Here is a 24437-nt window from a genome sequence, read left to right as displayed (position 1 = left end):
CTCTTCAGGCAGTGACAAGTGAAAACCTGGACTGGGTTGCTGAAGAAACAGGAGACAGTGAGAGGACAAGTGAGATTAGGAGAACAGCCCTCCGACCTTTAGAAAGAAACAGGTGTCACTTCCAGAAGCATCCTGCTTTTCTGTCACGTTTCAAGAAAAACACTGAATACAGGTACAGTGTCATTCGAAGAAATACGGATAAGGAATAACGTGGAATACTTGAATACTGAGCAAATCCACTTGAAAACATTTGTTAGCAAGTCAGTCAATAAAATGTTGTTCTACACACTTCCATTTGAAGAGCTTCTCATCTTATGTGTTATATGCTGTCTTGCTTAGACACCGCTACATATAACAGTGCATGCCTTTAATCTTTAACATAAAGGTTTCTTCCTCATTAAAATTCCTATTAAGTCCCTCAAAGTTACATTTGAAAATAATTCCAGCTTCTAAGTCATTCATGAACTTTATGTAGTTAGCACTTTCGGGGCATTTTTTTTTTTTCATTTGCATGTGATTAATTTATTGAATTTGCCTGATACTTGTGCTTAGTTTTCACTAGTTTATTAGGAGTGTGATATCTGTCTGACTTGACTATCTTTGTATATTAAGAGAACATATGCAAATGCTGCATATGATGCGAAACTCGCAAGCATGTGCTATGTAGTAAATCCTTGCTTATATAGCACTAGAAACTTCTAATGTACAAGGAAGAGCCCCATTTCAAATACTGCTTTACTGCTCAGTACCTGGCTACATAGAAATTGATGGGCTTTTTATTCATGCTGATTTCTTTCTGTTAAGCATAAGTTTGTAATTGTTAAAGGTTCCCTCCTCGTTCTGAAAACAATTATTGGAGTTCACTCATATAAGGGAGAGCAAGGTGGATGCATAAGAAATACAGGATTTTGCAGGGAAAGGAACAAATGAGAACATAGCCCAGAGCTTTTAGGCCAGCACCCAGTCCGTTAACTCAAGTCTGATTCAAGTTGGTTTGCCTCAGTAGCTATTTTCGCCCCTTCCTCTCTACCCTTATTACATTTTATGCTGTTGCAGGAGGGATGGATGTTACTGTGGGAGATGCAGTGCCCACTATGTGTTGACACAACACCATCGCGATACATACAATTTATTATTCATGTTTGTGGCCATGCAACATACAGGAGCACAAAATAATCCTCTGGAATGCTACAGTTTTCAGCCATTTTATTATATTTTGTTCTATTCTGTAGCCTGATTCAGCCATCAACCTTATTTCTGTTCTAAAAGGGAAAATTATCATGTTCATTTTACAGGATTAAAAAGATTTATTGAGTCTTCCTGTAAAATTGCAGTGTAGAATTTGTTGTGAATAAAATAGAGCTGACTCCATTGACTATAGCAGAGTAATTTGCAGCCAGCACTGAATTGCGCTCTTAAAATCTAATTTTAACATGGTTTTCAGAAATAGGGAGCAGTAGCTTGATTTTTGTCCTACATGTATTTTGAATTTCAGGGAAAACCTAACCTTAGTGTGTTAATGCAGTTGTAGCATATGAATATGGAATAGAAATGTGTTTTCATGAAAACCCAATTTAAGTTACTGTGTTGAACCACTCAATACAGCTGGATTCTTCATTCAAATTATCTTGAAATTCCTGATCTCAAGATAAGATAATTCAAGCACACAATTCTCTCAGACTTTTTCTTTGAAGCCCATGCAGGGCTAATCCAAACAGGAGGTGCAATAGAAAGCTCCACTGTATTGTAAGACTGGAGTTTATCTACTGCAGCATCCACAGAGTGTAAAGCACGTGAGTTCTTTTCTTGTCTAAACTATTTTGAAGGAGGTCTCTTTTACACGCTAGTTTGGCAAGCTTCTAAGGCATTTGTGCAAAGTGATGATGCAAGAGCAACCTGATTCAACACTGAGAAATTCATAAATAACATCCAGCAGTAATTAAAGTGAAAAACTACAGCTAAGAAAAGCAATCACTCTACAGTATCAGTTGAGCTACTATACTCTGCAGTGTTAAAAGTGGAATATGTTTACTGGTGCTTCACCTCAAGAGGTTATCATTGTGACTTTTAAATATACCAAGGATTCATTCTGTTTTTTACATAGATTGAATTGGATTAACAGTGATTAAAAAAACATGAATATATATGTAGAGAAAGGATAAGAGTGGAAGAAAAACATGGTGCCAGAAATTACCATCTGGAAACTTACTATACATGTAGTCAGTATTTTTGTATTAAAATGAAGAGTTAATTTTGAAGTCCAAAATGGTTTTAGGATAACTTAGCGCTCCCTGTAAGGCCCTTCTCAGGAGTCAAGTGCATGATATTCAAGATGGGGATATTTATAGAGGACTTCAGTTTGAAGAACTGGAATAGCCAGCTGATGTCTTTACCATCTTGATGCGAAAGCCTGCACTATTTTCAGTAAGTACATGCTAAAGTCACAAAAAAACCCTATAAATTCTTTGTCTGGATTTCTCCTTGGATTAGGGTTAAATGGCAGGTAACATTCACACAGAGCTTAGTTGTTCAGTATGTATGCAAAACTCAACGAAGTAGTAGAATTTAGGTAGCTAGTAGTATAGCACATAATGCGTTGATCTAAAAAGCCTCAGAATGCTGCTTTTTACTTGTTTCTCAAGCTCTCCTCTGAACCACCCACAGGGCCTAAATTTACTAGAAGCAACACTTGGCCCTGTATTGTGTAAAACTTCGTATAGCACAGCCTCAAATTCAGTTCAAAGATGCCTCCCCCCCCTCAGAAAAGGGTGAGGAGAAAAAAAACGGACAAAACCTTAAATCTCTTCCTGTCAGGGTACAGCTATGGCTGTTGTGCTGTGGCACATAATCCATGCTTTTCTGGTCTTCAAAGAGAAGGTGAGAGTAGTTGTGGATAGTAGTTCATGCTTCAGGCAGAAAAAAGTGGTAGCTGGCCCAAAACAACTTGAGGCTTAACATGCAACATTTGTAAAGTAGCCACTGTGTGATTTTTGACCTTCACCCTATGCTTATGCTTTTGATATCAGCCAGGTGTTGGGGTAATTCAAATTTTATTTATTTTTACACCTTGGCAGGACAGAATAATTCAGCTGTGTTGTGGATTAGTTGATAACGAAGACAGGAGTAATTTGTGAATTTTAGTTCTAGAACTGGGCTTAGATAAAAATGCTCAGGTTTAGATGTGCTTGTGGTTTGGACCAACATCTCACATTCAGTTTTTGTCTTTTTGTGACTCTAGTTTTAGGTACTAACCTGTAAACATCACAACGCGTCATCGTCTTAGGAAATTTGCTGTATGCCTCAGTATACAAGAACTTCAGCAGGACTTCACGTGAGGAACAGTTAGTTAAACAAAAGCTTGTATGAATAAGGCACTAGTAAATGTTTGCAGCAAACAACAATTACAGTCTATATTCTTTAAGAATAAAGGCGTTCTGTTTAGGAAATTGCCTTTAATATGACAAGAGTTACCAATGCCAGTTAGAAGGGGGTTAGAGAAAGTGCATCTTCTGGATTATGCCTGTGAGGTCTGCGAGAAACCACTGAATGCAAATCCCCGTTATGTTTGGAAATAGCCTGTGCAATGGTGATACTCGGGAGAGCTAAAGCAGGAGGAGACTGGTCAAGATTCTGATCCCTGCTAAACCAATGTGAAATTACTGTAATGGATTTGCTCCAGATTTCTTTACAGTGGTAGAAGGATCCGAAGCCAGAATCGAGGCTGCTGTGGCAAATCTAGTTAAACAGTAACAGTGCTAACCCAAAACAAATGATTGGCTATAATCCCCTTAAGCAGCTTCAAAAAAGAATCTGGTATTTTTAATTTCCTACTTGCTGAAGTCCAAGGATGCACTTTGTCTTTTGGCTAATGTAACAGACCAAAGCCTTCTGTAGTACTTTGGAGCTGCTGCCATTCTAAACAGTTGTTATTAAAATATTAATCTATACTTTATAACAAATGAAACTTGAGTCTACCAGTCCATTTGTAGGATGGCTGGCCACTATTTCACATTAAAAGTTCGTTCAAAAACCCCCAAACTCTTCCATTCATAAAACCAGAACATACTGCCACTTCTGAAATGTACTTTTACATATCAGCTCTTTTGGGGGGTCATTGAAGCACCAGAATTTGTTTATCAAGCCAATAAGAATGCATTTGTAAGCTAATGGATCTGGTTAATATTCATGATGGTATTTCTCTAGGATCTGCCCAGTAAAAATACACCATCTGAATCATACATTTGGTATACTAAATAGAAGGGCAGTGGTAACTCCAGTCCCATTTCATCACTAAATCGTGCTTTATAAACAGCCAGCTCAGCTTTATCATCTGACAAATTTCTGTTCCACTCAGATCCTCCATTATTTGTGCAAGATGTCATTTAAAAAACTTAACACATTTCTAGTATCCATAATGCAACAGGGAAAAAGTTACATTGATTCATTCTCTTATATTATTGCTGTCAGGTGCTACAATTAACAATTCTGGACAGTGGGGTTTTTTTGTTTGCTTAGGTTTTTTTGTACCTTACGTAAGGACTTGGTATTAAGTTTATCTCAGGCTTTAAGATCACCCATCCATGGGGACCTCAGAAGCTTTACAAATGTCTCAACCGGCTTTTAAAAATGTGGTGGGTCTTTTGTTTGTTTGTTTGTTTTGGGTTTTCTTTAGCTTTGACTCATAAGCCTAAATTCATTGGTGGTATATCTTGGCTGAAATTTTCACCAGAAATTATTAAAATGAACTAATATTTATTTCTTAAACAAAACAAAAAAACCCCAACCAGTAAATTAAGTGCTAGGGATCTCTCTCCCATACTTGCTATACATATTCTAAATTACGTACAGAAGGAAGAAAATACAGGGATTCCTCTTCACAAAGATCTTTCCTTTGTAGCAACTCAGGAAACTTTTTTCTTCTTAGACATTTGTTTCTATATGACTGTCAGAATATATGCTTTTCTCTGTGTGTGTGTGGAGGCTAATAAATGGCATGTGTTTATCTGAATATTAGAAAATGCTATTGAGCATTAGAGCTGTGCAGAATCTTTTCTGTAAAAGTTGACAACTTCAAAAATTTGTTATGTCATCATTTTCAGTAAGATGATGTAAATCTTGGCAATTGCAAAAGAAACAAACATTCTTTGTCAAAAGTGTGCCTTTTGCAGTCATAACTTTGTGGTGTGTCTCTGGCTGGCAGTTTGAAGTTGTGCATATGTTACCTTATTAGAATTTCCTCAGCTGTGCTTACTTTAAAATAAACTTGAACTTTTTTAAAACTTTGTAAGTGAAAACTGTGTTTTGAAAGTCAAGATGGGTTTTTAACTTGTTCTTAAGATTAAAATAGTACACTGGGATGTGGTTGGCTTTCCTTTTCTTTTTGCCCACTGCTTTTGAAGCGTGCCTTCAGTAACATACAGCCAGATGAGAGAAGTCTGCATTTTGGAAAAAAGTTCTGTGAATATTTAATAAAATGCAGAACGCAGTTTGCTTTCATGGCCGTATTTCTTCAACAGAAGCAGAAGGATAGTAATTAAACATTTTTATTATGAAACTAAGCTATTACAGCTCTGACTGGAGAAAAATGTGTTGTCAAACAGTTATATGTATTTTTTTTTTTTTAAAGAGCAAATTCACACTTCCACAAAACAGTTGCTTCTTGGTGCAACTGAGTTGTGTTTGTAGAGGCACACTATTAACACCAACTGAAACTGTGGCCTAAATGAAGGCATCACGTTTCTGTTTGTGCTGATATATTCACCTATATGGATGACACTTTAACAAAAAATGCCATGTCACAATTTTTTTTTTTTTTAGTAAAAGTTAGGAAAGAAAAAACTTCCAGGTGTAAAATCAAACAAGATGACTATATGATAACTTAACAACAATTATTGCATGATTTTGCATAACCCTTGGCCTTCCTAAAAAGCAGCATTTGATTTTTATATATGCATTGGATATAATGAGTCATCACACAACTTCTGACTCGCACTTGATAAATATTTAACTTGGGGAAGAAATTTTCTTGAGATTACAAAAAAAAAAATCAGTCCTAGGTCTTTGCTATTAATCCAGATATTTTCATTGTTAGATGAAGCATGTATAATTGGAAATAACTATTATGTTGAAAGGAATCCACATTGATAAAAAATCCATTTATCTGAGAAGCTTTTGGGATTATGACTAATTTGACGAGGCCAACCCCAGTGCCTCAAAACCTTCTCATACTTTTAGGAAATGAATGAATTATCAGTCATGTAACTCTAATGTCTTTTAAGGCTAGTTAGAAGACACGGAAGAGTGATACTCAAACTAAATGCTCAAAACTAGGAAGTATTTGCATGACTGGGTATTTATTTGAAGAGAATGATTTATATGGGTGAAAGTTTGTTTATTCCTTTATGTTTTCTAATACAGTAAACCTACCATCTACTTGTATGTCAATAATAACTAATCTTAGAATGTCATTTCATAGCTTGAATCTTGGTTTTGCCTCAAGGTTCATTCTAGCTAGGAGGGCAATTAGGGAAAGTCCTAAAACTGAAACAGAAAAATTGACACATGCTGTTAAATTCAAATGCGGAACATTAAAATTAACATGGAAGCAGAAATGACATTCAGTGTCAGAAGTAACAAATTTGAAAGTCTTAAATAATTCAATATAGAGAATATAGTTTAGACAGTTTTTACATAAGTGTGCTTTTTACTAAAAACACCCCCCCCACCACCAAACATTTTTTTTGCTTTTTAAGTCTTTTGTCTGTAAATACGAAAGAGGGCTACACCCCAATGTAATTCTTCATTGCCATACTGAACAGTGAAATAGTCTTTCTAATTCACATTGCTCATGGCAGTCTTATTTGATGTTGCTTTATTAAGTTTGTGATTAAAGCAGTTTGGGATTTTTGTTGGTTGTAAACTTTTGGCATAATGTGAATACCAGTCCCTTTCAAAAACAGCCTTGAGTTGCTTAATGATGCTCGTGCTGTTCCCCGCGTCTGCTTGGTTGATAACAAGGCCAGCTCCAGCATTCTGCGTAAAAGCATTTCCTACCCAATCAAAATTACCTACAAGCAAAGGCAGGAATATACAGTGAGTTTCTAACATTAAAAAAAATAAAAGAAGTGATCTCCCTAAAGGCAATCCAGCAAGATACAGTATCATTTTCCCCAGTGCCTACCTGGGCAGAGACGGAAATAAGTGTTCTATGCGAGTGGGAAAGAAAAAACTCCACTCCATACCAGCAGATTGTTTCTGGAAGTAAGTTGAACAGCTCTAATCCTTCATAAGTGAAAACAGGCTCTTTTATTTATTCAAAACTAACTTGCTCTTCCTTTTGCATGTATTGTATTATTACTCCATTGACTTTCCTCATCAGCCTTTTCAGTGCCAAGAATGAAAATATTTTTTTGCCATATGAACAATTTAAAGTAGAAGGAATAGAGTGTTTTCTCCGTAATGCTGAGCCAAACCAATAGATCTTTTACAGGTTACCCATTGATAGATACTATTTCAGCAATGAAAAAAAGGGTTTACTGGTTTTATGCCAGTTATTACCACCTTTGTTGAAATCTAAGGTAATGAATGAGCATTTCAAATCCTGGTGAACACAAGGCAAAGAGGATAATTGGATTAATGGAAAACAGGTAAATCAAGCGTTTCAGTTATTTCTTTTTATTTCACTAGAACTATAACAATTTAAGTTATACATTTATAACATGCAGTATTTTGGAGAAAAAATGCTGTTACTAGAGGTCATCTTTTACAACAGTATCTGAACATACATAAAACATGAAGGTATCTGAGAAATTTATACCCTTTCTTTCAGCATCATTTCAAGCTGCTTCAGCAGGAAATGTTAAGAAATCTAAAGTTGTCAAGGATGGTAAATTGAAGCCTCATCATAAGGGACATTTCTTCTATGCTTTCAAGTAGAAGATATATCAGGTACTTAACATGCATTTGGATTACTTTCACACAGCTTTGATTATTTCTTTCTTTTATTTATATATATCTACAGATGTAAGGACAATGGGAAAGAAAAAAACCAACTTGGCTAAGAATCCATGCTGTGTAACAAGTTATAAGTTACTGAAATTTGGTCTGGCTATTGGAAGGAATTTAAAATGGAGTAAAAAAGAATTATTTAGGGGGGCTCATAAAGCATTTGGGAGACAAAAGAGGAATAAGCTGCACTATTTGAAGTGAAAAATAGATTTGGATAGATTAAGAGAGAAATGTGTGTGTGGTTAGAGCCCATCGAGGTGAGCTTTTGAGACTAGCTCTTGGTTGTAGTATCTCTGCACTACTTGGGATTCTCCATTCTTCATGTGTGCACGGGCACGCTTCTGCGTTGCAGCCTCTGCCCTCCCTCCCTGCCTCTGCGATCACCGGCTTTAAGCCCTTTGCAGTAAGTCAGGGTGAGGAAGTAAGCAACTAAAGCATCAAGCTGCAGCATATTGGAACGCACGCTTCCTCTCTTGACTTCATAAAACCTCATGACTGACTTTTTAGTTCAGTAGCAGTTTTCTGATCCTGCAGCTCATGCACAGTCCAAGCAGTCAGATTTTTTTAAAAGGGAGTTTTTAGCCTGTGTTCACTGAGCATGTGACGGATAATGAACTTCTGCTAGGTGCCGTACAGCAACTTTACTGGAATACACCTTTAACCCAAAATACCAATTAGGTATGTAGGAGGTGTGTATATTGTATGTATACCAATTAGGTATGTTAGGAGGGTGTCTGAAATGTCATTACAGTAAATGGAGTAAGACTTAGGAAGATGAGGATGAAAGGCATTTGTACAGTATTTACCAGGACTGACCATAGCTTTAGTAATAACATGGGAAATGGAGAACAGTCCATCTTCATTGGATTGTAGAAACAAGAGAATATGTTAATAATCCAATTTATTCCTACTTCATAAAGTGTGTTGTATTTGTGTTTTCAGTTTGTTTCTAAATACTGAAAGCAGAACATTGCTTTTGAGAAACTGATTCATAGGGGAAAAAAAGCATTTTTAAATGAGAAGAGGCTCAAAGCTCAGTTTTCATCCAGGTTCCCAAAGAAATGAACTATTATTTTAACTTAACAAGCATATCAGCTGTAGATTCTTCATTTACAAACAGGTGTTATTTCAGGCTTTTGACTACAAACTAGAATTTATTGAGATGAGGTTACTTACCAATGTATGCAGCTCCATCAGTCACCATATATTTGTTGCGATTTAATTTGGGAAGGGAAGCGTTCTTCTGTTCTTTAAGAAAGCATGCACCCTCTTCCTCAAGGTCAAAGAATTTCTGCCATAAAATAGAACGGAGTGCACAGGTTAATGAGAACTGTTCCATAATGGACAGAAAAAATATGGTCTGTTCTCTACTCTCTATTGAAAATGAATTAGTGCTACAGAACAGCTTGAGTTTTTATAGCCAAGCATTAATTTTAATAAAACACTGCACATTGTATTTCTTACTAAATTCTCATAGTTTGTGATACTCGCTATGCCTCGGCATTCTGAACTATACAAAGTATATGGCTACCGCACACTAAAAGCAATTGAGTGCCAGGTAGTAAAGGCTATGAAATGAACAAAAAAACCCCCCATCTTTGTGTTCTGCATGATAAGAGCCAGGAGCTTTTCTTCAGGCTATTTCCTCATTCGTCAAGGGACACTGGGATTTGAAGTCTGCCTCAGGATCCGGACTGGCAGGCACACCGACAGCTGAATTCATACCTTTATATTACCCACTGCATAGTTTCCAACAGGAAACTTGCTGATTTCAGAAACTTAGAAACTTCTCAGGATTCAGTCTGGTATGCAGAGAAATTTACCAGACAACAAGAGGAAAATGCATCTGTTTTACCCTAAAGCATGAAGTCTGAGTTAGATTTTTTTTTTTTTTTAATTTTTTTGGAGCTATATGCACTCCTTGTCTGCATCAGTGCCAGACAAAAATGAGATTTCCAATACAAATCTAAGTATTGTTTTTTTCATGAAGGAAACTAATATCTAGACACAGATTCCAAAACCAGAAGTAGAGAATAACATAATGAAGGAGAAAGTAAATATTTACTGCACGACTGGGAAACTTTGCTTGAGGTGATGGTGTAGATCCTCAGAACAAACCTAATTTACAGTATATTACTGAGGAAAGCAAGTGGCTATACATTGCACCCACTTAAGACATTGAAAAATAGTATTTAAAAAACACCCACCCCAAAACTCCTTGGTATTCTTGGGGGTCTGTTTTCCATAACGCAAATTTCATCTCTTGAACCAGTGCTCTTTCTTTTTGATACAAACCTTGAACGAATCCTTTTAGGATATGGAGGTTATGTCTTTCAGAATAATCTCACTACTTTGAAAGCCCAACTGTAAAATACTGAATCCATTATTGAAACGTAGTGATCTCTGTGGTAGACCACCTCATCAGTTTGGTTAGATCAAATAAGGGTGTACGCATAGCACACAGGCCGTTGGTTTTATAAAGCAGTCTTTACCCCGCTGATGACGTAGGTGGGTTTCAAGCTGGTTTGCAGTAAACTGCTCGACTATTACAAAATGTGTTGTTACTGATGACCAGGAACGGCAGCTTTAGGTTTTACCACTGGTTGCTTCAGAACTGCATATAAATACTCATTCAGAAAACCTCTCAATCATCAGTCTTGATGATTACAGCTTGGTTTTCCTTGGAGAACTCTCCTAAGTTCTGAACAGGCTTATCTGCAATTAGTATTATCAAACCTAATTAAAATGGTTTAGTTGCAGAGAAAAGGTAGAGTAGCCCAGAGGCTGCTGTTCATCTCTAAACAAGTTATGCTGTGGACTCTGTCAGAATCTCTCTCTTCCCCATTGGAAAGTATATTGGGGTAATATTAGGGCTGAAGCAGGTTTTTAGTGCATTAGAAAGAAAATTCAAAGAGTTTGTGTTTTTTCAGTGCCCAAATACTGGATGGTACTGCGGTGCAGTTTTATAATCGCTAACTATCACAAAGGTGTTTCCTTAAACAGTCCTTGAATTTCATATGTCACCGCATGCCTACTTACCTGTACGTGGCATTGTTATCTTCCACAGCTTAATTTTTGTAGTGAGTTCATACACTAGCAAAATTCCAAAGGTAGTTTTTCGAATTTAAAACCAAGCACAACAACCCAAACTGTTTGAGTGGCTGCTTTATAAAGGGCATTAAAAAAGATTATTCTGTGTAAAACTGTAGTATCTGTCCTTTAAATTAGATTTATATTGTATATCCACATCTAACTAAGCTGCATGGAGAAATCATACCTTTAATTACAGATCTTTAACATCACTAACAACTACAGCATTGCACTGAAAAAAACAGAACAAACCAACCTAGCAGCTGTAAAGGGAAGTTTATTACTAGATATTAGGGGTTAGGTCTTAGACAACATCAAGACTGCAACTGCGTGCCTGAGGAACTGCTCGACCAATGTGCACCCGCCATAGAAAGTATGTACTTGGCAAGCCAGAGATGGATCTGAATCTTTCTGAAAGGGTCCTGAATTTTTGGATAAAGCCAGACGAAAACGGTCATGTTTTTCCTGGTGCAACAGAATGGGAGTGGAGACAGCAGCCATAGGGTACTCGCAGTAACTCTTCACAGGGATGTGGAAGACAGACAGATACTGTGTGACTAATACTAATGTTGTAGGGAATAGTCTAAAACCAGCAAATGGGTAAAGTATTCAATGCTAGGAAACAAAATGTAACAAGCCGTCTTCTTCCCAGTGGTAATGAGATTTAGCAAAAAGTTACATACCTTGAGGTAAAAAAAGTTAAGCACAATAATCATATAAGCTTAGAGTTGTCTATTTGAGATCGATTCAGCAGATGTGCTGAACTGAAAAATCATACATTAGTGTTCTGTTTCTACAATAACTTTGTAAGAGAGAAAATTTCAAGTTCAGGCAGGAAAAGATAGAAGGCTTGAGAATGTAATGTGTTCTCCAGCAACAGCAGAGAAGCCATTAACTCCCTGACAATACAGATACCGGCAGGGAAACCCATCTGCCCTCACAAACAGAATACACAAACGCAGCTTAGCTGAGCAAGTGAACCAGCCCTGGCATTAAGTAGCACAGCTTAACGTTCTCCAACACGCGCCTTCAGGAGAAGTTCTGTGTTAATAACACACCACCTTCTGCTACCATTTCATCAATCTCTTCCATCCTTATTTTAGGAGTTCAGAGCTTTAAAATTAAATTAGTGCTCAGGAGCAAAGATTTCATAGTTCATTCATAACACTTTGTTTGCTCGTAGGGTATTTCTGGCTTTCTGAGAATTAGCGAAAGGTTCAGTTTTTGCTTCCTCTTACCTTAGCAGGAATACACCTGCACAACTCAAAAATAGCTTCATGTGGAGGCTCAGGAACAACTTGTGCTGTAGATACACGTCTTTTCCATGCCACTCCTTCCTGGTCTCCTGTTGCCTAAATAAACTTTGTTCTAGTTCATGCTTTCTGTGGGCCCTTCAAAAACACCCACCGTTCTCTGCTCAGCACTGCACCCAGCAGAGCTGGCCCCTTTCTACTGCTCCTTCGAGAGCTGGACTCAGCGTTCTTGCACATAAGACAAAGGTCAAGCACAGAAAACTTAAGGAGTACTGGAATTAAGGTCCCAAGATGCACAACGGTGAGCTCTTCACCTTGAGTTTGTCCTTTATGATTCAAGCTTTAATTTCATCACCGCATGTGGTTCAGGGCAGAGGACAGAGCTCCCTGAATGAGCAGCAGTTTGGTACGCAGTTTACTCCTCGACACTGGGCTGTGTGCTTATAGCATTTATCTAGTCCTCAGACAAAGCTTTTCCCTCCTGAGTTCTTCCCAGTGATCATTTTTTCCGAGTACTAATACGGAGTTTGTGCTCTCAAAGCAGTTTCAGTTGAATCCAGTAATTATTAATGCTTAATGTGAACTGGACTCCAAGTGAGATGCAGAGGAATGCATAACGAGGAACTAAGCATTTTCTAACGGCACTGATGATGTTAATTGCCCAGTATTATCAAAGTTTTGTGGCAAAAGAGAAAAAAAACCCTGCTTCTAGATAGAGCACGCTGTTACGATTCAGTGTTTGCAACTAGGAATGTGTGTCTTGCAGTCCCTGCCTTCCTGACCTCCACAGCAGACTGAAAAATTACCCGCGCAGTGGCTGGCGCCTGGTTTTGATCAGGACACTGCTAGGCGTAGCACGTTTGCAGTGCCCTGTTTCTAACAATATACTTGCAGTTAGGCAATACCCAAACTTCCATTAGCCTGGTCAGAGACCAGGGGAAATCAGGAGGAAATTCCCATCTAACAGAGAAATTATATCTGCCCAGCCTTCTCCGAGACGGCCGTGTACCTCAGGCTGCTGCCATTGGCGACACAGCGTACCCTGCAGCTGCAGCAAGCCACTGGCACTCACTGGAAACTTCCTAGCCAAACTGGTCTTTCCGTAGGCATTAAAAAAAAGAAAACAATCACGACAAGGCATATCACAGGGATCAAAAGCTAAATGAAAGGAAAAAGTTACTGAATATGCTTCGTAGGACTGAGATACATTATCCCCAAGAGAACAGAAGGAGGGGAGGGTGCCATTTCTGTCAGAACAATACTGAGGTATTGGGAAAGCTTAGCAATTTCAAGTATCGTTTCAGTCAGAATTTGTAACTTAAGGTTCTCTTAAAATTTCAGTGTTCTTGTGTATAAACACATACAATACTTGTCCGTATGACAGTCTTTGCCGTACAGAGTTTAGCTTGACTTTATGTTTTTTTCATACCCAAAGCAGAACCAAAAGAGAAAAGCAGAATTTTCCAGTGTTTCCTTTTTACCTTGTTAGCCTATTCCTTCTCCCCCATACACACACATAGATTTGTTTCACTTTGATCCTGGCTAGAACAGATGAATACAAAAGAAATGCAATTTTAAAAAAAAAAAACCAGTGCTGATCTGACATGTTCTGTGAAGTAAAGGAGTGTCGTGATGGAGCCTGTGACACAGTTTCAGCCCAAATCAAATATTGAGACCAGTAAACTCTGAGCCTTGGGCTATTACTCGTACCAAGGCTTATTTAAGGCAGGGACTTACCCAGTGTGTGGAACATGTGGGGCACAGCACAGAGGTACCTTTACAGCTACTTACACCTGGGGCGGTCTCATTTTTTTACTGAAAGTTGTATTTGTATTTTCTAACTGCAGATATTCTAGCTAGACTATCTACCTAGAACAGATGTCTAGAAAGAATTTTTTTCCTTTTAGCATTTAGTTCTGGACAAGATAAATTCTGTACTAAAGATTTTACTTCCTGTAAATAGATGGAAATGGATATGAGTATGTAGAGCATTCGGTGCTACTTAAAAATTAATTTTGAATACATAAATGGAATTTTGATGATAAATACAGAACAGACTAGAAGTTAATCGAAATTGAAGTGGCTTAAGCAGTGTCAGCCATGTACGGGCTTTTTGACTTAAGAACACTTTATACTGCTTCTTACCTAGGAAACTTGTAATAACAATGTACATTGTAACAAAAATCCCTATTTCTAGATACACGTAAATATCACTTAGTGTGTATAACACAAATAGTACTTGTTTTTTACAATTGTCAATTTTAAAAAGCCAAAATGATTTAGCGGATTATCAATTTAAGAAGTCAAAATAATTCAGCAGATAATTTAAGACAGTCATCTGTAAAAAAACCCAAAAAGAAATTGATCCAAGATGAATTGATTCAAGATGGCTGATTTCCAGTGTGCCTCAATTTTATAAAAATGAACTGTATCAAATTGAAAGTAGTACTTACCATACACTCTGTTCTCTAATACGAATGTAACATATCTGGTATTTCTCACTTTCCTGTATTACACATCTAATGTGGTCACATAATGGTGGTTCTAGTCTTCACAATTCTGAATTTGTAGCCTGAATTTAATGTAAAATCTTCATTATTTTTTCTTGCACTTTGTATTTGACTAAAGGAAAAGTAGATGCTTATGCAGCTAAACAGTAAGGTTGCATGAATCCAGACTAAAACACGTTTTTGTGCTGTCACAATTACTCTTGTCAGCCAGTATAAACAAGACATATGACTACGGTTCACTCCGTTACCTTTCCTGTGAAAGACCAGATGTCGTGTTTTACACGGGCTGTCCGCCACAGACTGGCTTTTGGCATCATTCTGTTTTTCTCTCTTAATTTCTGTGTCTGTTACTATTAGGAATAAATTCAGTTCATTATATTACATTTCCTGTGTTATTTAATGAAATTTGAAGGCTTTGATACTAAGAGAAAACACTTCTCAGTTGTGAAGTTTTGATTTTTTTTGGGGGGGTGGGAAACATCTTAGATTTCAAAGCAATATCAATTATACTTACAACTTTCAAACTACAGCTTGGAACTTCAGTGCAAATAGCTTTCAGAGATGAAACAAAATTAAAAGTAAGGGGATCTGTGTCTCTTGAGAAACTTATGAGAAGTCGTACTTTAATACTTCGTAAAACTAATGCTTCTCTTATCTTCCCATCTAAATATGGCCAGTACCTGTGGGGAAAGAATACAATATATTCAGAGAACTTAAAAAAAATTTGGATTTTCATGCAGCCAAGTCTAGCATCATAGAAAAAAATAAACACATGTGAATTTCATTTTCTGTCTGTTGAAGGAATGCCGTTCTTATTTAAAGGGATTCTCACTAAACAGATCTGCCAGCATCCTTTTTGGTGTCATTCTGCCCTGCACCAGAACTGTCACTGTGGGGACAGTGAGGTTGTGGATGGTTGAGCACATCTTCCATCTGCGTAGGTGCACGGAGGGCTGCCAAAACACTTGCACAACATGCAGGTACCTTGTCTGCCCATGGCTGGGAGAGTCACTCCTGCGTCGCTGCCTGTGGTGAGAGCAGCGGAGCTCTTGCCGGGCCAGAGAACCAGCAGAATGAGCTACAGCTAGAGGGTGCTGCTCACCCAGCCCAGACAGAGGGACAAGAAGGATTTTCTGTTGGCTACAGTAGTAAGGGAACGGGAACGCTGGATCCCTCCCTGACTGCCATCCTCTTTTTCCTCTGTACTGGGACCATACAGGCTGGGGACTGCAATGCCTTCTGTCATTTCTTGCTTGGGAAAAGGAGAGCTGCTGCTGTGCAGGCTGCCTGCGTCCTTCAGTAGCAGATGAAGATGGGCCATTTAAGGAGGATTGCAGAAATTCTGCCATGAATGAGATGGTGGCTGCCACGCTGCCATCCTTGCAATCACTAGTTAGCTTTGTGTTCCTGACCTTTGGCGGAAGCAGGTCAGGACAGGGAGATTTAGACAAAGAAAACGCATGTTTTCTTTATTCCAGCAGCATCAAGGCATTTGGCCTAATGAAGTCTGAGCTTGACAATGCCAGAAAATAATTCAGGAGCAAGAACTGGGAGCTGACAGGGTAGGGAAGCTGTGGCAGTGCCTCAAACACAAAGCCATGCTATAGGAAAAATGTTGAAGAATTCACACCGATGGCTTCCGTGGATCCCTAATCCAATAGATTTTGGAATTCTTCAGGCATGAGAACAAAGTAAGGAGGAGTATAGGAGATCACATCAACTGCAACACTGTAGTGGTTCTACATACTAGGTTCCTTTCCAACATAAAGGAGAAACGTGACGGATGCATATTGTGAAACTGAGGTTCGTACAGCACTACCCCTGATTCTTTCACTGCAATAGAGGCTGTATATAATGAGTTTATCGGAAAAACCCTCTTGTAAATTTGAAACAGCTTATGCTTGATATCAGCCAAATGATAGTTATTTTTTTAAAAATTTGAACAAAACATCTTTAATTATGCAAAACTGGAAAAAAGCACATAACCACATGTTTAGTTTGGCTTAACTGATAAAGTTCATGGATGGAATGGCGAGCTTTACTAGATGCTCAATTCATTGCGAGTGTTACCGAGAGTAGGAGGGACCACCGGGTACTTGCCTTCTGAGTTGGATGGGTTTATTACACTGTGGCTCCAGTTTTGGGTCATGAGTGCTTTTTAATGGTCCATACAAACTGTGTGTTTAAAAATTACTTGGCTTTGTTTGTTTTTAGCAACTCTCAGTTAACCAAAATGTCGTGTAATTCAAATGTAATCTGTGCTGAATTTGGAATTTTCACGTATATGTGTGTGTATATTCAATAAAATAATGACATCTCCCACGCTGTACATGAGAACTCACATCATGTTGTTTTTCTCTTAACACATACACACACAAACACTCTCTCTTACGTTGAGTATCTGTATGATACTCATAAAATGGCAGTAGCTGTGGTATCAAGATAGTGAATACAATAGTGTAAGAAACAGGATTCATGTATGAGCAGGTTCTTGTATTCCTGGGTCCCAGTCACTTGCAGATGGTCAGACTAGACAATTTCTGATCTCCTTCGATAGGCAGATCCAAAGCTTAAGGCCCAGAACTGGAAATGTCTTCTTAGGTCCCAATTCTGCTCCCATTTAAGTCAATGGCAGAACTCTCACTGATTTCAATAAGAGCAGAATTGGGCCCCAAGAAATTGGTCCACAGTAGTAACTAATCTCCTGTGGGTTCATTTTCTCCAGCAGACCTCATTGGCATTATGATAGCGTGCTAGTCCTGGACATGGACACTCACCGTTTAGCATTGGTGTCAATGACGATCGGCAAGTAGTCCATGACAGCTATGTATACAAACTGTTTCGCATCATCGATAACACTGTATATAGCTTCAATATCCAGGACTCTGTCCTTTGGGCAGAAGAGTTTAGGTGAATTCTGTGAAGGGAAAAGTTCAAATATGTCATTTAGAATACGTGATTTATTTTCCCCTCATTCTTCTTGAGATGGCAAGTGGTAGCCCATATTTTAGCAGAAAATATTAACTGATACCTTCAACTGCCCTGCTAGAATTCTCAAAGGCACCAAGGAGAGTTATTTGCTTAATTTCCCCTTCAAAGCCTCGTCATTTAGATGTAACTGTGGGTAAAATACAGAAGACACAAACTTCAAAATATCCACTGTCATCAGAGAAGCTCTAGGTGAAGTTACATTTCAGAGAATTTTGTTCCAAAGAGTCCCAGGACAGGTTACTATTAGATGGAGTAATATCTGTGTTCTTGCCACGTGAGCCTGACCCATCGCTTGCTACCCGGAATTAAGTCTGTTGTGTCAGTTCTGTTCAAAGTTCCACGCAGTGTCACCATTTGCTCAGTCACTGTCGCAGGGAGATGCTACAGTTTTGCAAGAAACTTATCTTTAAAACCTAGCCTCAGGTATAAATTAACTCTTTACCGGGTGCTGAGCCGGTAAGGGGCAAGCCCAGATTTCAGCTTTTCTGCCTTGTATCTAGGGGTGTCGAATGTGTCCGTCAGCAAGGCGAAGCCAGCAGGAATCGCCTGTCTGTGGCAGAGAGGCCCAGGACTTTCTGCTCTTCTGGCCGAGCTGGGAGAGAGAAGTGGAGCCACCAGCCAAGTGGCTCGCAGGCAGCAACACCGTTCCTGGGAGCAGAGGCTGTTAAAGGCACTTCGCAGGGCTCGAGCAGGTGCCACTTGGCCTTTGCTTAACGTCTGGCCAACCAGACCTCTGCCTTCCTGCTGCTCTGTCACCTTCTGACCTTCGTTACCTGCTTGGCTTGCAGCTGACATCTAGAGTAGGCTTTCTTTAGGAACAGATCCGGGGGTTTTGATTAGTCCTTTTTCCTTTCAATAAAATGCCTGTCACGGTGGTTTGTTAATCATTGAATGGTGTTCTTAAGGATTTACTACAACTAAGTTCAGAAAATACAAGAAAATTAACAGTAGCAAGATTTCAAAACCAATATTCCAGATCCATTCCTGAACACTAGGAAAAACAACCAAAACCTCTTACGTTTTATCAGCCAGTCTGGAAGACAATTTTTGTTGCTAAGCAACATTACAGCCACGATTCCCAGGAATAACAAAAAAATTCAATGACTTCATGTTACGCTTGCTTTATACAGCACAAACATTGAAAGTGAAATACGTTTCCAAAGAACGAGTTTCAACTCAAAAAAAGAATGTAAAATGATTTTGTTAAATATAATATATATTATCTGAAACTTTTAAGAGGCTGTTGCACTGAGATTTTATTCTTAGGCTCTCGCTATTTTCTTGAATAGAAGTTGTAAGTTACAGAACAGCTAAAGAATGGCATTCTTATGCATTGTCTTTTTCAGATGCGTTCAATATAAAGACCAGAAAGTGAAAGAGATTTAGAAGATAATTAGAAGAAAAACTTCTGTTAAAGTTCTCACTCTAACACCTGTGTTTGGGCATCCCACTTGTTACCCTGTGGCACAGCTGACCCCCTCTGTGGTCATGAAAAAATATTTTGGTACTTCTCTCAGTATTAGTTGTATAGTACTTGCTGTTCTGATCAAATACCCATTTGATACTTCTCTTCACCTACCAGAAACAGGCCTGTGTTCTCACTGGGCAACGGCACCTCGCCGTGCCCCTGCTCGGGGGGGGGGGTGTGGGGGTGTGGGGGGTGTGTGTGTGCTGCCCCAGGCCGAAAGGGAGGCAATGCAGGGCTGGGGGAAGGAGCGGCGCAGCACTGGGCAGGGGCAGCACCACCCACCCCTGCCCACAGACAGGGCACTGATGGCAGTAAGTCAACTGCCTGCCTTGTGGAGACTTTCTTCTTACCACTCATTCAGGAACAGACAGCGATGTTAACGCTTGGTTCCACCAAACCCATCCAGTGCAGCTCCAGGTCTGCTTTTCAGAGGGACATGCTGGCGAACATTGAGAATTTGCTAGTAGGTGAGAAATTTATTAAAAAGCCTGTTTTCAGGACGGAAGAACCAGCCCAACTGGCTGTGGCTACAAGTTGAGGTAGCTCTTGGAGTTGGACTTGGCTGATCTGAGCTTCTGGAGTACCAGTGACTCCTTCCGTTTGTTTCTAAGTGGAAGTTCAAGAGGAAGAGGCCTTTGTTGCCCACACAAAAGGAAAACACAAATTGCAAGGGGGAAGTGAATGGTCTGCAAACTGCAGAACAGCAGTTTCTGTAGAGCCTCTCACCACCTGTCTTTGTCTAGGATCCCATATTCCTTAAAGTTGGCTTTACCCAGCTTTCCTTACTGTGTGCACCTCCAGGACTGGCCTTCAGTGGGGTTGCTCCATTTCTTACGGAATGCTTAGACGGGAGGAGGAGTTCATTTCACAGCTCCTTAGCTAACAGTCCGTCTCTAATTTAAGCTAGTCCTTAAGACTCTCCAGAATCAATGTCTCTTCAGGTGGCTATTAATTCTGGCTGTCTTGGGCACTTCCAGGTTTTCACTCCAAAATAACTCACTCTCTCCACTGATTGTAGGAGCCTGAGAAATCCTGGACACCTGAATGTTGCGTGGCTCCCGGCAGGTGAAGGTAAGCCCTGCCCTGTATAACCACTCATCTGCACCAACGTCCGGTGCTAGTGGCTGTGCAGCGTAGGGTGCTACATGCATTGTGTTGGTTTAGATGTAACGCTATAAAGCAATGGTTTTTTGCCCCTTGTTTTATACAGAATGGTAAATAACTCTTGCTAACTTCATCACATTCCTGATTTTGCAGGGGTGTTTTTTACTCATGTAATTACCTCCAAAAGGAAAGATACTCCATCTTTCATCATCTCTCTCTCTCTGTGTACTTTTTTCCAGTTTTGCTACGTCACTGCTGAGATGAAGGACTGCTCCATTTCTCCCCATTAAAACCACAGACACAGTGCTTCCATGGGGATTGCTGCTTGACTTTTATAAGTTTTAAAATGTCATTTAAAAATAAAGCTGAAGTAGATAATGTTCTGCAGAAGTATGAATGCTTTCAACGGAATCGGGTGAAGAGGATTAATCCTTACAAAATTGACATTGATAAAAATGCAAGCTCTGACATCAAGCTTATTCTGTATCATTTCAGATGTCTGATTAACAGCTCATTTACTCCAAGTCATTCACCTTATATCCACTAGTGTAAATGAGCTAATTTGAAGGGCCTCCCTATCATTTTCTGAATGAGAGAGGAAAAGTGAACGTTGCAGAGAAAGGAATAAAAAGAGCGCAAATGAAATTCTGCAGCAGCTTCAGTCCTGGCAAATTGCATGTAAGAACAATATCACAGAAATCAGAATGAAAAAAACCTGATTGTCATTTGTCTCTTCTGCACCATAGGAAAAGGCAAAGAACTTTAAAAAAACCTTTCAATTATAGACTTCCCCACGAAAGTATACCTATTGGAATAAGCATTTTCCCAGAGAACAGGATGATTTGGTTTTCCAGCATTATGAGACTATCAATCAGTTTCTGTCTTGTGTAGGTGACAGCTGTACTAGTCTTATCTCTATAGTTGTGTTTCCAGTCGCTCGCATGAGTCTCAATTTTAGTAGCTGATTTTGGTTAAGGACATAGCGGTTATGTGCATCTTCTTCAGCTAGGGCCAATTTAGAAAAATACTTAAGTATAGGCTTAATTTACACCATATATGTTCCTCTTGATGGAAATTGCCATCCATGGTAATTTCTCCCTGACAGTATCTGTCAGGCAAAACACAGCACTGTGAAGGACTTATTGCAGGGAACTGTGAACATCTGTGTATCAGTGAAAAGACACTTGAGATTCTTTTCACAGTTGCTGCTAACACCTGTCTAACCTGGCCTCACTACTCTAGTTCATAAAGGACAATATTAGAAGAGTAAGCAGATGTTAGATTTCCAGGTCTTCCAAAAATCTGGTGGGTTAAATAAGTTTCTCCCCTTCCCTCCCTCTCTGCAACTCATTTCAGAACTTACCGACACGAAAGCTTCTGATTTTGTCTCGTTCAGCTGCAGCGTCAGTTTATTTTGAGTATCGTACACTCCATATAGTCTCTTAGACCAACTTGGAGGTATTTTATTCTTGTATCTTAATGAGCTGTACAGGGCAAATATCCTTTGTAAATCCAGGACCAGGCAGCTACAGTTGTATACGATGACGCCAAGTTCCTTCATCTGTGAAATTAAAAGTTCATATCATTACTGGTATTTTGGCTGATGGATCTGTGGAAGTATACAGCAAGAACGTAAGAGTGTTTGAGGTGTATCTTCCAGGAGCGTGCCTCGAGCTCAGCGGTAGGACTGTCAGCTACAAGAACATTCCTAACAGTACCCTTTTAAAGGCAAACGCATAAGCTGAATCTTCAAAGTCAAGAGCGGGCAAAAGGGCAAAAGCTGTAACAGGGTTTGTATGTTCCGTGCACGTCAGGGCCGCATGTCCTGATAGAATACAACACACCGTATGGACGGACACAACTTGGGAGTGATAGCCATCTGTCACAGGCACCATTTTTGTTATAGGTGTTGCCCAAGGTTTACTACTCTTGGCTAGAGTGTTACTTATTTATTTATTATTTTTCTATTACTTTGTTCACAGGAAAAGCATCCCTTCTGCTGGATGATGTAGGAGCACACACTGCTACCAGTGACAGTTTCTTACTTCAAAAACAATTTGTTTTCTATGAGTTCTGGAAAAAGTGAAAGAAATTAAGTTATTTCTCTGCTGGAGAAGGAGTATGATGCTCCAGCTTCAAATAAAAGGATGAAAAAACAGATGTTTAATACTATCAGTAGATAAATTTACTGTGCCATTAAATCCAGCATGATCCAGTATATAATATACCCAATCAGGACACAAAAAGGTTGGGTTTTTAATTCCCCCATTGGTATGGTACCTCACCTAGGGTACTCCAGGTTTCTGGGTGTCAGTTTCTTCATATGTAAAAACAGAGATAATGATACTCTTCTCTCATGAAAAGTAGTCTGTAAACCTCAACATTCTCACATATAAAGTATGAGGAAAAATAGCCCAAGTAAATATAGACATCATAGTACAATTAAATGCTTTAACCTTCTACGGACACAGTCTCAATTCTCCATTTAAGTAAAGGCATGTCTCGTGGTCCTCATAAATCTTGGTTTGGCAGAGATTTCATTAATTGCACATCCCTAGTACTTAAGTTGTTCACAGAATTTCATTTATAAACATATTGCTTGGCTTCTGTAATCAAAGCATAACTGCCCGCACACAGTCTCCCTTCCTTTGCTTTATAATAGCTCAGGAAAGCACGGCTGTGGGCACAGATGCTATTGACCTCTTATTATCTGCATTTCACACTAGTTCAGTCATCTCCAAAAATAAAGCGAGAAGAAAACCTGCATGTGTATGTTGGAAAACAATACGTAGGATTTAAAGGATCCAAGCTGCTTTTCTGCAAGCAAACTCTCTTGGTAGCATGTCTCAGAAGTCTGTCTGGCATGATGAAGAAGATAAGGGGAGTACAAACTCTCCAGCATGCTCAGCCTTTGACACCAAAAAGTCCCCACTGGTTTTATTCCCCTAGATGAGCTCATGGAGTCGTTTCTGGCAGGGGCGTATCGTTTTGTAAAGCCTGTGGGAACTCTGAACCCCGCACTAAGGTTATCTCAGAGCTTGTTCCTGCGCAGTTCTCCCTGACTGCAGATGAGAACCGCTCTGCGAGAGTGGGCAGAGGAAGGGAAGGATAGAATTGAACCTTCAACTCTGTCTCTATGGTGGGTGACAGGAAACAACAAATCCCAGTACTCCAACAAGAAAGACACTCGATGGGTGACACCTCCTTCAGGTCCCCAACCTGGAAGTACCACATACATAAGAGAATATACAACACTGAGTGATCTCATTCCCAAATGTTTACTGAATACTTGCAGCCACAGGAACATTACCTAATATTCTCACTGCCTAAATCAGAACATTTTTGCAAGCTTCTTTAATTCAGAAAAAAATATGGAATTCCTCCATTAGCCTGCATAACCTGAAATTTGTGGAGAGTTGGAAAATACAGACTACTTGCTGCACTGCAGCCTTTCATTTATCGATAAGCCAGTAAATTCATTTTGATGATAAACATAAATTATTCCAAGCTATGCCCAATATCAGTCTATTTGGAATAACATCTTTGGTTTTTCCCCTGGGTGTTGGTACCTTTGAGGACGCTTCTGTATTCAGTTCTAGGCTGTCCCTGTCCTCTATGCACTGTTAGTCTCCAAACATTTTTAACTATACGTGATCACTGTTTTCACTGTGTGCTGCCAATACTGTTCTCTTAATTGCCAGACACGCCATTGCAAAGGACTTACTAATAGTATTGTTGCATGTATCTGCATAATGTGGTTTAATCGGCTTTTCAGGGCTGTTAGTTGATTCTGACATAATTATGTGGTTACAGTTTTCCTTTCATTTATCAGTCCCATTATTACTGTTCCACTTTATCCCTTCCATTAAAAATAAAGATAAAACAGTGTCCTCGCAGCACACCAGAAGCTGCCAGGATTGCATCTGCATGAGCAGCTCTCCTCGGAGCAGGAATGCTTGCAGTGCGTCCTCTCCCTATGTATTAAAGGATTGCCCTTCTGCCTAAGTGCTTCCT

At 39.2% G+C, this 24437-nt stretch overlaps 1 protein-coding gene and 1 long non-coding RNA gene across 8 annotated transcripts in view; one reads left to right on the top strand and one right to left on the bottom strand.

Annotated features, from left to right (window-relative positions):
* Window positions 1-20970, top strand: part of LOC148053263 (uncharacterized) — a 36326-nt gene extending 15356 nt beyond the window's left edge. The window contains exons 4-8 of one of the 5 annotated variants that reach the window (XR_015708751.1): window positions 9-172; window positions 7829-7947; window positions 19198-19355; window positions 20338-20390; window positions 20663-20970. This is a non-coding gene — a long non-coding RNA (uncharacterized LOC148053263). Of the gene's footprint in view, window positions 1-8; window positions 5439-7828; window positions 7948-19197; window positions 19356-20337; window positions 20391-20662 lie in introns of those variants that run through there. The other 4 variants (XR_015708750.1, XR_015708753.1, XR_015708752.1 and 1 more) reach the window with 4 other exon arrangements.
* The window catches only part of PLD5 (phospholipase D family member 5), a 189383-nt gene continuing 170533 nt past the window's right edge, over window positions 5588-24437 (bottom strand). For all 3 annotated transcript variants that reach the window (XM_087776601.1, XM_009463536.2, XM_087776602.1), the window contains 5 exons: window positions 21787-21984; window positions 17638-17777; window positions 15375-15540; window positions 9184-9298; window positions 5588-7067 (listed from right to left, as the gene is read on the bottom strand). In XM_087776601.1, the coding sequence (XP_087632727.1) occupies window positions 6832-7067; window positions 9184-9298; window positions 15375-15540; window positions 17638-17777; window positions 21787-21984 (855 nt within the window). In that variant the 3' untranslated portion in view covers window positions 5588-6831. The remainder of the gene's footprint in view (window positions 7068-9183; window positions 9299-15374; window positions 15541-17637; window positions 17778-21786; window positions 21985-24437) is intronic.

This window comes from Nipponia nippon, unplaced genomic scaffold (genome assembly GCF_047370975.1).
Source record: "Nipponia nippon isolate SJK-2023a ecotype South Korea unplaced genomic scaffold, ASM4737097v1 scaffold_4, whole genome shotgun sequence".
Taxonomy (NCBI): Eukaryota; Metazoa; Chordata; class Aves; order Pelecaniformes; family Threskiornithidae; genus Nipponia; species Nipponia nippon.
The sequence above is the reverse complement of the archived record's forward strand: the minus strand, read 5'-3'. Positions and strand labels throughout refer to the sequence as shown.